At 44.5% G+C, this 16,052-nt stretch overlaps 1 protein-coding gene across 5 annotated transcripts in view; it reads right to left on the bottom strand.

The window, feature by feature from the left end:
* The window catches only part of NRAP (nebulin-related anchoring protein), a 75,471-nt gene extending 68,655 nt beyond the window's left edge, over positions 1 to 6,816 (bottom strand). For 4 of the 5 annotated variants that reach the window (XM_010859313.1, XM_010859316.1, XM_010859315.1 and 1 more), the window contains exons 1-4: positions 6,509 to 6,816; positions 6,121 to 6,215; positions 5,471 to 5,558; positions 1,152 to 1,256 (exon numbers count right to left, since the gene is read on the bottom strand). In XM_010859313.1, coding sequence (XP_010857615.1) covers positions 1,152 to 1,256; positions 5,471 to 5,558; positions 6,121 to 6,215; positions 6,509 to 6,580 — 360 coding nt within the window. In that variant the 5' untranslated portion in view covers positions 6,581 to 6,816. The remainder of the gene's footprint in view (positions 1 to 1,151; positions 1,257 to 5,470; positions 5,559 to 6,120; positions 6,216 to 6,508) is intronic. The other variant, XM_010859314.1, reaches the window with a different exon arrangement.
* Positions 6,817 to 16,052: the final 9,236 nt, after the last annotated feature.

Genomic DNA, 16,052 nt, shown 5'->3' with positions numbered 1-16,052 from the left:
TCTCAGCTAGCCAGAATGTTCATTTTTTCCAAACTAGAAAATAACCACATCTCCTAAATAACCAAAACTTTCAGAGATTGACTGATATCACAGCAGAGTTCCAAATGTAACTTAACTTTTTTTTGCACATTATTGCACCAAGATGGGGCAGCGGGGAGTTGCTGTGGACAAGCCACCTATCTGAGCTTAATCAGCATTATTCAGCCAAGCTTCAAAAATCTGCTACCTGTTGTGTGCCAAGTGCTAGATTAAGCAATTAGCACTAGGAAAAGACTATCAAAAAAGAAAAAAAAGAAGACAAAATTCTTCTTTTAAGATATGTGTGGTTTTTCTAGGGAGATAAAACTAATATATGAAACAATTAGCAATTAGAAAACGCTTGGTGCTTAAAGGTACTGTATTGAAGATAAACACAGTGAGAGTTTTGAGAAAGCAATCTCCATGTGAGGGCCCTGATTTGGACAGGAATTTGAGCTGGACCTCCAGGGGTGAGGTCAGTTACCAGATGATGCAAAGAGACAAGAAAAAGCATCTGCTCAAGGAGGTCTGTTCCACGAAGGCAGAGATTTTCGTCTGTTTTGTGCACTGATGTATTCCAGCAGCCTGGAATAGTGCCTGGCATATAATACTCAATAAAGGCATGCTGATTTTAAAAAGGCAAAAAATAAAAACACACATGTTGAATAAATTCTAAGAGTGGGGACTACCATGAATAAAAGCATGAGGGCAATGATAGACTTTGTGTGAAAGACCATGAGGAAATGGGTTTGACTGGAACTGGGGGGAAGAGATAGGGAGCCAAGGGGGCTGAAGGTACAGCAAGCTGGACAGGTTGGGTAGAACCATGCTTTGGCGATCTGGAAAGTCAGATCATTCATATGTGAAAATACGCTCAACTATACTCGCAATCAGGAAAGTTTAAACAGAAAAAAACAAGATACAGGTTGTCAACACTTTTGTCTGGTAATACCAAGTATTGTGAAAATGTGGGAAACAGACCATGGAGGTCTTCTGTAGACCGCTGGAAGGATAAGATGGATAAAAGAAAGCTTAACCAATTCCCTCTCGAAGTAATGCTGACTACACATGTCACCTGCACAATGTGTCATTCCTTTCTCTGCTTCCAAACCTGTTTATAACTCTCGCCTCACCTCATCCACCTGTGGTTGCCTGTTAGGTGCGGCGGCCTCATCCTTGGATTTCATGTCCCAGTGAAAAACCGACTTAAACCGTTCACCATCCTCCTGGCCACCGATCTGCACAGTGAAGACGTCGTCAGTAATGTTTCCATCAGAAATGAGAAAGGTAACAAACAACACAGAACGAAATTGGGGGTGGGGGGAGCGGGTCCTATGTCTCAACTACAGAGCATCCTAACTGTACGACAAAGCCACACTGTACTGTCAAGAGTCACCACCGGCTTCATCTGTACCACCAGCCAAGTGGCACGTGGATAGCACCTACTGTGTGCAAAGCTCTATTTTGCAGCGCAAATAAAAAGACAATGTCTCTACAAGCTTATCACACAGTACCAAGTATTCAGCTTAGAAAACACCAGACATGAGAGCAGTGGTTCCTAACTAGCCTGTGCAACACTCAGGGAGCTTGTTCAATGCTGGCTCCTCAAATTCATGTAGGTGTTCTCCTATGCTTTATGATTCCACCTTTCACATCTTGATCCATAACACACCCTGTATTAATGTTTATGTATAGGTATGAGGTAGGTATCAAGTCCATTTCTTCTACGTAAGTGTCCAGTCACTCGGGTACCATTTATTTAAAGATGACTCCTGCTACTCTGAATTGCAGTGGTGCTCTTGTTGTAACTCCAGTAACCACATATGTGCACCTCTATTTCTTAACCTTGTATTGTTCTCCACTGAGCTGTCAATTCTACAGTACTGCCAATACTACACTGAGTTAACAACTAGAAGAGGCACCCTGGTGGCTCAGATGGTAAAGAATCCGCCTGCCATGTAGGAGACCTGGATTCGATCCTTGGATGGGGAAGATCCTCTGCAGAAGGGAACTTCAATATTCTTGCCTGGAGAATTTCATGGACAGAGGAACCTAGAAACCTGGTAACCTAAGTCCTTTGATTTTGTTCTTCAAGATTTCTTGGCCATTCTAGAATCACTGTATGCTCATATCAATTTTAGAATCAGTTTGTCTATTTTTATGAAAAACACCAGAATCTTGGCTGGGACTGCATTGACTGCGTCAATCAATTTGAAGAGAACTGACATCTAACCATATCTTCATGATTTCAGAATAGGCAAAGATTTCTTAAGGGCAACATAAGAAGAACTAACCACAAAAGAAAATATCAGGGCTCAGGTTCAAACCCAGATATCATAATGTTTGAGATCCAAGATGGAACCCAGAAATCTGCAACTTAAACAAGTTGAAATTTAAATCATTGATTTTACAGATGAGGAAAGCAGCTCAGAGAAGAGAAGTGAACTTATTGAAATCATTCAGCAGGTTAGCAAAGCCAGGTTTAGAACCCGGGAATTTTAGTTCCCTGTCAAGGGCACTTTGTCTGGGCTTGCTTAATGCAGCACTAACATGTATATTTTTAAGTACATAAATTGAGAAATCTTTACATGCCTTTTCCCTTGGCTATTGAGAAATTACCTAAACACTACGTAAACTCATGGCAAAGTTTCATGTAAGCAGCTCCACTGACATTTGGGGCCAGTTCATTTCTTGTTGGGGGCACCCTGTCTAGCTCATGGCAGGATGCTGAGCAAGATGGGTGGTCTCTATCCACCAGATGTCACCAGTATTCTTACCGTCCCAGTTTTGACCAGAAAAAGTCCCTCAGACGTCACCAAATATCCCCTAGGAGGCAAAATCGCCCTCCTTTACAGCCACTGACTAAAGGAATCAGAATCACGTGACCAAAGTACACAGGAATCTGTATTTTCTGCCCTTCTCCCACAGTATAGGCAGTGAGGGGAAGGCGGGGGTGCCTGCCTCCCTAGAGACCTTTCACAGGGCTCATGACTATTTGGAGGAAATAGGAAGAGGAAAAAAGCCATAAATGTTATTTGTGGAATAAGAAAGCATTAAGGGTCAAAGTTCATTCTCTGAATAGGAGAGAATCTAGATGTTCTGTTCTGCTAAAAGTTCCATTCACACCTACCAAACAGGAAATTCTGTCTTATTGAATATTTATTTATGCATTTATTTTTCGAAGAGTGATATTTAAAAAAACAGAAAAATGTTGACCAGCTTCAAATGCCATTTCACCTTTATCGCCGTAACTGAAGAATCCCTTTCTTTCCTTTTTTAATTTTAGCACATGCACTATGAATCTGTTTTTTATTCAGTTGGCAAAGTCTCCCAGAGAAGAAAAGGGAGTAAGAATGCAACCCACAACATTCCCCAGTGGGGTTGTAAGATCTGGGGCCTAGAAGGGACATGAGTGTCCACTTGATTTTTCCCCTGGTGGGAAAGGAGGAGAAAGGGGTCTCAGCAGTCAGTTGTTCTGTACACATGCACACGCACACACGCACACGTATACACATATATGCATACACGCACAGACACACACGTGTGTGTACACGCATGCACGCATATGCATGTACACACATATGCGAGTATATACACATGCACGTAAACACACATCCACCATATACACACAGAGATAACACACATATACACATATACACATACCACACACATACACAAATGTGCACACAGACATGTATATACACATTCATGTATATCGCACATGTATATACACCATGTATACACACATGTATACACGTGCACACATATTTACACCTACATACACACATATATACACTCCCCATATGCAAACACACATATTTACACACATACACACATATTCACATAGATGTGAACTAACACACACACACAGACTTCCTGGGAAGCTCACGTCACTGCCTGTGGCTGGAAATAGAACCAGCCATAATCTCGCTCCAGGTCCGGCCTGTCATACAAGTTACAAAAAAGTGAATTCGCCACCACTTCAAAGGAAGGAAGTACTGCCTGATCTGTTGTAAGATTTTGCCACACCCTAGGTACGTGGGAGTAGGCTGACTGAGCAGTTTAGGATGTGGGTCCTAGAGTAATAGAGATCTGGGTTTGTATACATTCAACTGGCCGGGAAAAACTGGGCAAGTTCCTTAACTTCTGTGAGCCTCAGCCTCTCCAGCTATAATGTAATACTGCAGAGGGTTTTGTGAAGAACAAGTGAGATTATACAGATAAAGGGCCTTGGAACATGCCTGGCACTCTGTCGAACTGAGAGTTAAGTTCAGTACAGTCAATTTTGAGTTAGACATTAAGAGACAAACACAAACAACAAAACCCACACAAACAAGCAAAAACAGATGAAAGCAAAATCATAAAAGAATCCGCCTTCTCAGTAATGGATGGCTTGAGAACTCTTCAGGCTTCTCAGTTGTTAGAAGTCAATGCTAGATATAGGAACAACTCTCCAAGCCTCAGTTTCCGCACCAGTAGAATGGGATAATAATAGCATTTACTTTATGGGATTGTAATGTATTAAGTTAGTTAAGCAATTACACAGTAAATGTTACCTAAACTTGTTAAAATAAATAAATAAACTCACAATTGGAGCAAAGCACTTAGTGAAATAAGCTAGTTGGCAACTATGTGTAGAAAGCCATGGTCAGGATAAGCTCAAGCTAAACCGTCTTCTTGAGGAGGACGTGGCCTGGGCAGGCAGGAGAGTCAGGATAGGGCGAGGTGACACGAGGAAGGCGGATTACTAGAGAGCCTTCCACCTCCTGTGTCACTCTCTAATTTTAGAAAGCTGCTAGTTCCATCCCCTAAGCGACTTGCTATGGGGCCCAGGGGAGGCGAGTGAAATGATTCATCATTTTAATAAATGCAAGCGTCTGGTCAATAGTTACCTGACAAAACTCTACTGTTAGTTTTTCAAAACAGGTTGGTTAATCAATATGGCCTCCTGGCCTACCCAAACATTAGCTCCAGATCAAAATATCTCGGACCTACCCCTACCCACAGGGTAAGAGATCTTAAACACTACCGAATGCAGAGAGATTTAAGAGTGTGGAACTAGAGGTTTCCATGTCTGTACCCAAATACAATGGGCAAAGAAAAGGGCTTTGTGATATTTTCCAACTATATATGATTTATGTATTAAGCACCTGGTGTACGTATGGCCTGCTGTATCAATGTGTACAGAGCGGACAGACACAAGGAAATTAAAATGGATACAAGATCTCAGATATTCAAGCTGGATTATCCTGGATGGGCGTCTATGTTGTGGTAGGACAAATAGCAATATTTGTTACTTAAACATGCCTAGGTGTAAACCTGCTCATTTTCTGCCTAGATGTAAATCTGCCCATTTTCTCCATATTTACAGAGACACTTAAAAACTAAGAAACGCCTGAGCTAAGCAATTTTCTTTAAATACTATTTTGAAATTCAAAATTAAGTAACTTACCCCACAAATGGCCTCTGGAGGTTTCCGCACATTTAGATTTAATGGAGTGTAATAGACACTTGTAAAAGTGTTGTTCTTGGGGTTATGGCTACAAAAAGTAGATATAAATCAGAATTAGAAATGTACTTTATCCAAGACGACTGAGTGACTATTCTTAAAGGAAGAGTCACTTTTTACATCAAAAAAATATAAGACGTAATAATTAAATTCAAGAGTTTCCAGGCAATAAGTCGTAAAGAAAGAAAAGCAAATCAAATAAATTCAACCTATTTAACGTAAACACCAAATTTAACTGAAATTATTTACCTGAAATTATTTAAAAGAAAACATTTTAAAGCTTTCTGCATAGCCACATCAATTATACTGTTCTGCATAATCTTTAATAATTTGACATGGGGTTATAGAGGATATATTTTGTTTTTCACTTGTAAGAAATCTGAAATTTTCAACTTTCTGTCCATTGCATAAAATCCTGTGTCAGATCTCTTTAATGACTGTATGTAAGTAAAAACTTTTGAGAAGACATTTCTTGGGTTCTTGGATTTAACCCTGGAGTGCGCAATTTGAACCTCTGGTTGGTTACTTATTTAAAAAAAAAAAACAAACAAATATAATTCAAGAGGTGGTGGGGAAGGACATCAAACACTTACGCGTGACAGTATGGCTTTTTCTGGTGACTCACAAAGTTATTCACTGATAGCATCATTTTGCAAACTTCACAGTGAAAACAAGCTTTGTGCCATATCTAGAAACCAAATAGAAAAGATTGAGCAAAATTACCTTTTCTTTCATTCTCAGGAATCATATATTTCAGGGCAAAAAAAAAATGAGCTTTAGGGATAAAATGATGATAAAACTCATACTCGGCTACAAATTTTTGAGACAATACAGGAGATGTAGCTAGAAATTGGTAGAACTGAAGAAAAGTGGGGAAAACATTATATCTTGGTGGCTCAGAAAAACCCACATGTCCATATGTGACAAGATATATTTCCCAAGTTTGTGACAATTTGCAAAGGCCAAAAAATGTCTACTGACCTGGTCTAGACAGTTGATCTTCTCAGCAGGGTACACCCCGTACCCACACCTAGAACAAGCCTGCACATTCATCGTGAAGTCTGAAGAGAGAAGACCAAGATCGGTAACAGGCAAGAAATCCAAAGAGAAGCCACCGTCTGGTTGTTCAAGCCTCCAAAGTCCTGACTCCTATTAAATTCCTGTGGGCACCTTGACCGTTCAGTATCCAACTTCCACTCTCCTCTGCTGACGTTCTGGTTTGAAGTCGGTGGCTGGATGGTTTTTAAAGCTGCCACTTACTCAAAGGGCTATTTTGGAGACTTGCTCGGCACGCATGCGTCTGGGTAATAAGGTGGAGGTATTTCTAGCTGACATGTTTCTCTAAATAGAAAAGTGAACTCACAACAGCATCATGTTTATGTGGATGACCAAATCCTTGTGTATGATCAGGCAGCATGCAGTAGTTTAACACTAGCTGTGATCATAACCCAAGAAAAGAAGCCAAAGGCATACCCCACACCCTCATACGACGACTAAATAAGAAAAGCTCTCTCTGTGAGGCCTGTGACTAAAGCAGAAGGTCCAACTCACCCCTCCGAGGAAAATGAAAAAAGATTTACTCACTCCACAGAGGGTAAATACCATATTTGAAATTTAGCCTTATCTCTTAAAAATGTTTAATATCATCCAACCATAAAAAAGAATGAAATAAGGCTATTTATAGCAACATGCATGGATCTAGAGATGACTGAAAGTAAGTTAGACAGAGAAAGACAAATACCATATGATATATCACTTATATGGGGAATCTAAAACAGGACACAAATGAATGTACCTGAAACAAAAACGACTCAGACATAGAGAACAGACTTGCGGTTGCCAAGGGAGAGCTGGATGGGGGTGGGAAGGCTTGGGAGTTTGGGATTAGCAGAGGCAAACTGTTATAGATAGGATGGATAAACAACAGGATCCTATGGTATGGCACAGGGAACTGTATTCAAAACCCTGTGACAAACCATAATGGAAAAGAATACGAACAAGAATATACATATGTATAACTGAGTCACTCTGCTGTACAGCAGAAATTAACACAATATTGTAAACCAACAGTACTTCAATGAAATGTTTTTAAATAGATTAAAATCTTTATAAGAGTAGGACGGAAAATTTATTAAGATATCAATTCAGGTTTAGCTTCTGCAAGGATGCAAAAATAAGGGCAGATGAGAACTCTCTGAGTGCTGACCTCTGTTATCTTAGGCGGGTCCCAAAAGTTCTTGCCTTCCAGGTCTTGCTTAGTCCCTTGATTCCCAGGGAGCAGCGTGAAGACAGTTTCTTTTCTTGGCTTTGTGAAGCCCCTCTTTGCCTAAATGTCACTGATACAGACCTTTCAGAAACAGCTTACAAAAAATGGCAACACATTTGTCCCCACCCCTCAGCTCACTGTCTTTCTTCTACAACCCTCTTCCTGCTTTATGTTCTTCACAGCAGTTACCACCACCTGACACCTTAAATATTAGTATATCTGCTTTTAAAAATTATCTGTCTCCTCCATCAAGATATTTCATCAAAATAGGGTCCTTGGTCCATGTTGTCCTTTCTGTATTCCTGATGCAGAGAACAAGGTCTGATACAGAAAACGTGCTCAACAAATATTTATCAAATCAAAGAAATCAACACTGATGCCAACATGCCTGCTGGGACCGAGGTGAAGCCACAGGTCACAGGCCCCATCTGAACCACCTCTCCACCCCAGCCAGCTTGTGATGAGGGAATCAGTAGCCAGCAGGGACAAATATTCTGACTCTTCCAGAAAAGCCAGCTATCTGCATCTGCACCTGAAATTCCCTCTTTTGAAAAACACTGGGAATAAAACAATAAAACAGGGTCATGGGCAGTAGTTAATCAGCAGGGTACCAATTAGTGACTTTCCACCTCGAGAAAAGGCTCTGAGGAAACTGCTAGGGGGACCTCGGGGAAGACAGAGAGAACCCAGTAGTGTTTCTGTGTTGTGACAGGAGAACCACGGGGAGGAGAGGCCACAGAGCAGGTGAAGAAGAACAGCGTCCCCATGACGCTTAGGAGAGGGTGCCGTGAGGTCCCCCACAGAGAGAGAGCAGGCGCAGAGCTGCCCTCTCAGCACCAGAAGGAGACTTTGAGTAGGGGCCCCGGACTCAGGAAGACTCAGGCTGAAATGTGATGCAACACGGCCTGAACAAAAGGGAACAGTAAAGGCAAAGAACTAAGACCTACAGGTTAGGGACTTCCCCGGTGGTCCAGGGGCTACGACTCTGCGCTCCCAATGCAGGGGGTCTGGGTTCGAACCCTGGTCGAGGAACTAGATCTCACATCTCACAACTAAGTGTCCACATGCCACAAGTAAAGATGCTGCAATACAGATTTCGTGTGCCACAACCAAGACCCGGCCAAATAATACCTTTTACAAAAAGACCTACACTTTCCCCAGATATTTTGCTCTGTGTGGGATTTCTCCAGCTATACCTGGACATGGGCTGGAAGTCTCAATAATCACTGAGAAAGAACTCTGCCCCAATCCAGAGGGATGCGGAATCGCAGCCAGATTTCCTTTAAAGAAAAATGACCTAACGCTTCTCTAAGGCTGTGATTGCATCACTGCTATAAGTTGTGACAACAAGGATGACCCAAACGCAAGATGCTAAATCTGACTTGTACCATCACTTCTGCTTTTGAAAGGTGCTTATTATGTATCAGAAATTGTGAGAAGAAACAACCCCATAGAACTGTAAGTGGGACAGTTTAAAGACCGAAATGAACATGCATTGCTGGTGCCAGAGACACACAGCCCTCATCTGCTTTACAGACCTCGTGGATGGGCTTCCCTGTGTGCATTCTAACCCTCTCACATCAGGCAGAGCCCCTCCCCTTTCTGACAGCGATTACATCAGACCCTCCACATCTTAGCCAATGAACAAGGGTGCTCCTCTGGCCCCTGGGATCCGTTCAGACAACATGTGTTAGTCTGGATTTCCCACAAAATAGAACCTGGGGCAAAGGCTTCCATGCGAGCACTTTATTCAGAAGTGTGATCCACGGGGCAGAAGTAAGAAGGCAGGAAGTGGAGGGGGAGAGTCAACATCCTTTCCCACAGAAGCTTTGGACGTTGGATCTCTTGGTCTCTACTTTCCAAGAAGCCACATAAGCCACTGCTACTCAGGAATGTCTGCTAAAGGAAGGAAGTGGGAAGGAAGTACCTACTGGCCCTGCCTACCACTGACTAATGTCTGGTCCCACTGGGTGTTAACTCCCTTAGACATCCATGCTGTGCATGTGCCCAGGGAATCCCACAGCATCCTATGTCTCAATAGCAACAGGGAAAAACGCAAGGGCAACAGCAGATCAAAGACACTGTTGGCTAAACCGACATAGAGCTAGTGGCCACTGCCAAGGCTGGACTGGCATAAGTCTTAAGACAGGTGAGGCTAAGTGGATGGAAAGAGGCACCTGAGAGGTGTGTGGTGTTGGCCTATCAGCAGAAAGTCCAGGACTTGGGCTTGGTGGTGGTGAGCCAGAGTCAGCTCAAGTAGAGGCCTGTTAAGCTCTGATTTAGATGCTTCTGTCAACAGTGTCCCATATTGCTTCTTTTTTTTAAGTCTTGACTCACAGGGAGATTGTGATCAATGAAAAACCCCACATTTCATTTCACATTAGTGACTATCATGTTCAGTACATGAACAATCGATTCTTTTCAACTTTACCATAGCACTTGTTTCTTTTAAATTGTATCCTATTGATGGCAGCCCCATTGCTTCAGCCAGTCAAGATCTTTTTGAACCCTGGTTCTGTCATTGAGATTATGAGGTAATTCCTCCTAGCTCTGAACCATTTCCAATGCCCTGCAGGGCCATGGATGTAAAATGGTTTTGAGATTATGAAGAGATGACCAAAGAGAAGTAAAAAGAAAGTATCAAGCCTCTGTCTGTCATCGCCAGTCTAGTTAGACTGGGCTTGTTCCTCCCATGGTGGGGTGTGTGCGTGCCTACCTTAGTTCAGCTTCTCCCACAAGCAGAGCATGAGGTGAGGATTTGGCTGTAGGTGGTATATTTGGGAGATGATCTTACAAGGTAAGAATGAGGGTCTGAGGTGAGTGAGCAGAGAAAGAAGAGTCAATAAAGGGCGCATCCTGAGCTAATTACCACTGGGCAACTGAGGCTCAATATTGTTAGGGATCCTCTGAGGCGTTGTGTAGAATATTTCCCCAAACCATCCCACTGAAGGACAGAGGCTGGGATACTTATCCACCCAACTCTCATCTCCCATTGGCTGCATCTCAGGGGCATTAACTCCCTCCACCTCTAGAGTACACCTGTCTGCACAAGCTGAACAGACTTCTACAGATTCAGAGAAAGCCCAGAGGCATAGAAGCAGGGGGCTGATGCTGCAGGAACTTAAGGGGGTCCTGGTGCCACACAAGGAGCTATTGATGAGCCGAAGGGATGCGCACAGGGTACCGCAAGGTCAGTCACTCAAGGCAACTTGAGAAGGAGGAAGGAAAGTGTTTACATGAAATACACCATGAACTCCCACGGTCTTCTTTTCCGGCTGCTGGTGTCAATTCTGTTCCCTCCTTCCTCTTCTCTGCACCGTGCAACATGTGACCAACACTTGGGGTGGAGAATTCAAGAAGCAAGGGCTTGCCTCTAGCTGTCAGGCTTTCCCAGGTCAGAACTCCAACCCCACTCTCACCCTCATCCCTTGGTGTTTTCAGGTGCCTGGGGGTGATCACATGGGGTTAGACAGAGGCAGAGTTGATTTCAAAGTATGAAGTTGGAGGCAAAAAAAACAATTCATTCCAAATAGCCTGTCAGGCTCCTCTGTCCATGGAATTTTCTAGGCAAGAATACTGGAGTGGGTTGTAATGCCCTTCTCCAGGGGATCTTCCCGACCCAGGGATTGAACCGGGGTCTGAACTGCAGGCAGATTCTTTACCCCCCGAGCCACTAGGGAAGCCCAACAATATAATACAACTTAACTTGCCATTAAGTCCCTTGGACTGCAAGGAGGTCAAATCAGTCAATCCTAAAGGAAATCAATCCTGAATATTCATTGGAAGACTGAGGTTAAAGCTGAAGCTCCAATACTTTGGCCACCTGATGTGAAGAGCCAATTCATTAGAAAAGACCCTGATGCTGGGAAATATTGAAGGCAGGAGAAGGGGACAACAGAGGACAAGATGGTTGGATGGCATCACCGACTCAACGGACATGAGTTTGAGCAAACACGAGTTTGACTCAAACTCATGAGTTTGAGATGATGAAGGACAGGGAAGCCTGGCATGCTGCAATCCATGGGGTTGCAAAGAGTCGGACACGACTGAGCGACTTTGAACAACAACTTGCCATTACCCCTAGAAGGCCTAAGGAAGAGACCCACCCCAGAAGGTGGGTGCCTTCTTCCCACCCCAGAGCTGTGATCCAAACTTTATTGGAGAGAGCATGTTAATGGCTTACTAGATACAGAGAAGTTTGGGGACTATGCCAGTGGAACTTGCTAGTGATCTGTCCTCTAGTGCCAGAGAGAGCTGCTCGTGGGAAAGTATCTCAATGGAAGGATGCCTGAAGGGGGTGCCAGGGAAGTTGCTAATTGCCGGGTACTGGTGCCCAGCAGGCCCAGCCGGGCGCTGGGGAAGCCAGGTGTGTGATAGGAACCTAGAAGGCATGCATCCCTGTTGTAGGAGCCCGATTCCTCCAAAGTATGCCAGACACACCAGAGCCAGGGAACAAAACCTTTAACTCCTGCAGTCTCTCACTTTTTGCCTTTTTATACAGTTCATGGGGTTCTCACGGCAAGTGTACTGGGGTGGTTTGCATTCCCTCCTCCAAGGGGTCACGTTTTGTCAGAACTTCCCACTAAGACCCGTCTGTCCTGGATGGCCCTGCACATCACAACTCATAGCTTCACCGAGTTACACAAGCCATGACAAGGCAGTGATCCATGAAGGGATGGCATCACTGGTTGGATGGCATTACCAACTCAACAGACATGAACTTGGGCAAATTCTGGGAGAGGTGAGGGACAGGGAAGCCTGGTGTTCTGCAGTCCATGGGCTTGCAAACAGTCGGACATGACTTGACGACTTAATAACAACAATCTTTCTCTACTGTCCCCAACTGGCAAAGTTGAATCTAGGACCACAGGCAAAGGAAAATTATTTAAAAACCCAGTTCCATTTTCACAGAACAGAGGGCTTACAGGCAGTGGTTAATAGCATCAATTATTCTTGTCAGGGAATTCAGCCTGAACCCTGACCCACACCTCTGTCCCTTTGCAGAAGCCTGCTGGTGCCTCAGCCAGAGTCTGGGCTTGGGCCTGTGAGTCCTAAGATGGGCATTTCTGTTACTCAAGGGATTATCCTTCAGTGGCGAAGTCATGTATCCTTGTACGAAGTCATGGCCTGGCCTGAGCTGTTCTGTGAACAGCAAGAGAAGCAGTCGCTGATTGTATCTCATGGAGGTGTGGTACCCAGCAGGATGAAGGTGGGACTGTTGGGCTCAGCAGGATTAGCAGCCGCATCCTGGTGACCAGAGCAGAGGGCCAGAGGCAAAGTCCAGAGGGATCAACTCAGGAGCACGCATGAGGTCAGCTCTTGTAAAGACTTCTGAATAATGGAGTTGGGGATTTTTCTGGGGTGAAGAGAAAGACTTAGCTCTAATCATGTGAGTTTGGAAAGGAAGCAGAAAACAGTGACATGGGCCAAAGCTAGAGAAACACAGGAAATACAGTTAGAAGAAAATAGCATTTGGATCTAACAGGTCAGTACAATTATCAGAGAGGGAAATTTTTTTTTTTTTTAGTTTTTTGAATGTCGATTTTTAAAATTAATTAATTAATTTTAATTGGAGGCTAATTACTTTACAATATTGTAGTGGTTTTTGCTGTACATTGACATGTCAGCCATGGGTATACATGTGTTCCCCATCCTGAACCCCACTCCCACCTCCCTCCCCATCCCGTCCATCAGGGTCATCCCAGTGCACCAGCCTTGAGCACCCTGTCTCACGCATCAAACCTGGACTGGAGATCTATTTCACATATGATAATATACATGTTTCAACACTATTCTCTCAAATCATCCCACCCTTGCCTTCTCCCACAGAGTCCAAAAGACTGTTCTTTACATCTGTGTCTCTTTTGCTGCCTCACCAGGGAGGGAAAAAATTTAAACTGTTTCTTCCCTTTCACATATCTGTAGTTTTATTTGTCGGTGTTGTGATAATCTATCCTTGGAGCAATACTTTCAGAGTTGCCATATCAGACCACACTACAGAACTTAAAAAGGGAAGTTTTGCTTCAAATCATCTTTCTATCTGAGTCAGCAGTGAATTCCTGTGTGCAACACGTTTTAATGATATAATTATGACATAATTCTTGTGGATGGAAAATTTATTATTTTTATAAGCATCCTGATCCTGGTTCTGTCACTAGCAAGCTTGTGTTGTGGGCAATCTCTCTGCACCTCAGATTCTTTATCTATAACATGAGCAGAGGGATTAGTTGTGAAGCATCCTCCACATCTATCACTGTTTTATGGTATTTCAGGTATTTTATGGTATTATAACTTGAAAAAATTTAATTGTATAAATCAGATTAATTAAAGAGTGATGTATTTGCCTTACTAAAGGATTTTTCATTTCTCAAGTGATTCACAATTGAATTCCTTCAAAAAGTATTTTATCTTTGGGTCTACAATGACTTAGTTGGCCCTGACATTTCAGAAATATGGGTATTAAAGAAAGAATAGGACAGCCTGTCTTAGTCTCAGTTGCTGTAACAAAATACCACAGGCTGAATAGCTTACGAACAACAGAAATTTATTCCTCACAGTACTGGAGGCTAGAAGACCAAGAACAGAGTGCCATTATGGTTGGGTTCTAGTCAAAGCCTTCTTTGGGTTACAGACTGCAATTTCTCTCTGTGTCCTCACTTGGTGGCAAAGGCCAGGAAGCTCTGTCAGGCCAGCTTTACAAGGGCAAGAACCCCAGGGCTCCACTTTCAAGATTTAAGCACTTCTCAACGGCCCCACCTCCTAACGTCATCACTCTGGGGATTAAGTTTCAACACATGAATTGGCGGACCAGTGCACAGACGTTCAGTATAGCACAGCCATAGTATAAATAGTATAATGGCCTGTTTAAAATATTCATGAATTCAGGATTCTGGCAGAACTTATTAAATTATAATTATTCACTTACACTTGCCTGGGGCCAGTGTTTCTTAAACCAATAAAGTGTCCTTACCTGGTGAGATTTTATGGAGCATATTGAAGTCTCAGGCCCAGAGGAGAGCAAAGAGGAGATGCCCGTTCTTGCCTGACGTCACATCCTGAAGGTTCACTCCTTTCACTCAAGGCGTTTATAGTTTCATAGCAAATGTCTCTGGTGTGAAGAAAACTGTAATTTCTCCTCAGCTATTTACACCTCAGCGCGCCTGTGTTCATTAGCCAGTCCGGTGAGAAGTCTTGGAGAGCGAGGCCTTGGAGACCTCCGCTGGTCTCCAGGTTGAAGAAAGACAAATGTGGGGGCACGCGTGGGTGAGGGGTGAAGTGGTATTGGGGCAACTACAATGTCTCTCCCGTATTAGACTAACTTACGGCCACACACCCGGTGGCTGGGCTTCCCAGGTGGCACTAGCGGTAAACAATATGGCTACCAATGCCGAAGACCAAAGACACGGGGGTTAGATCCCTGGGTCGGGAAGATCCCCCCCTAGAGGAGGGAACGGGAACCCGAACCAGGATCTTTGCCTGCAGAATACCATAGACACAGGAGCCTGGCAGGTTACAGTTCATGCGGTCGCAAAGAGTCGGACACAACTGAGCGACTCAGCAGGCACGCACGCACCCAGTGGCTGACACGTGGTGGCGCTCAATAGACAGTCCAGGAATGATTCTGGAGCTACATCCAGGCCAGCAGGAGGTGTTGGGCTGTGGGAACGCGCTCTGCAGAAAGGCGCGCCGCGGAGTGTAACCAAGTTATGGCAGCTGGAGACCACGGCGGCTCCCACCGCCTGCCCTTGGTAAACTCGTGCACATGCGGGCGCCCAGCCCCCCAAGGGGCCCGACCCGCACACAGTGGGGTCAGGATCTGGCTGGGCAGCAGCCTTCGGGCTTTGGGGACTGGGTCCCGGAGCTGATGCGGAGGCCGAAGTCGAGCTGTAAACCGAGGGCAGCAGCGAAAGGGCAGAAGCGGGGACTCTGACGAGCGCCCCATGATCCGGCGCCCCTGGGAAGTCGGCCGGGCGTGCTCTCAGTTCAGCACAGCTGGGGACACTGCGTGCGGCGGATTTGCAGAGCGCGCTCTTCGGGTCACTGGGAGCGCGATCGATTCTGCAAAAATTTCTCGGAGGAACTGCGCGCGCGGCGGCGGGATCCCTTTAGAGCTCTGCAAACTTTGCCCCGCATGCTCGCCAGCTGTGCCCCGGGCGCTCTCCGGGGACTGCGCGCGCGACGCTGGGCCAGCGCGGCTGGGTGCGCTCTCCCGGATAGGGCGCGCGGAGGCGCGGGGATCCTGCGCGCGGCCGACGGTAC

The sequence above is a fragment of the Bison bison genome, unplaced genomic scaffold, assembly GCF_000754665.1.
Source record: "Bison bison bison isolate TAMUID 2011002044 unplaced genomic scaffold, Bison_UMD1.0 scf7180017864456, whole genome shotgun sequence".
In the NCBI taxonomy this organism is placed as follows: Eukaryota; Metazoa; Chordata; class Mammalia; order Artiodactyla; family Bovidae; genus Bison; species Bison bison.
This window is presented reverse-complemented; position numbering and strand designations above follow the sequence as displayed.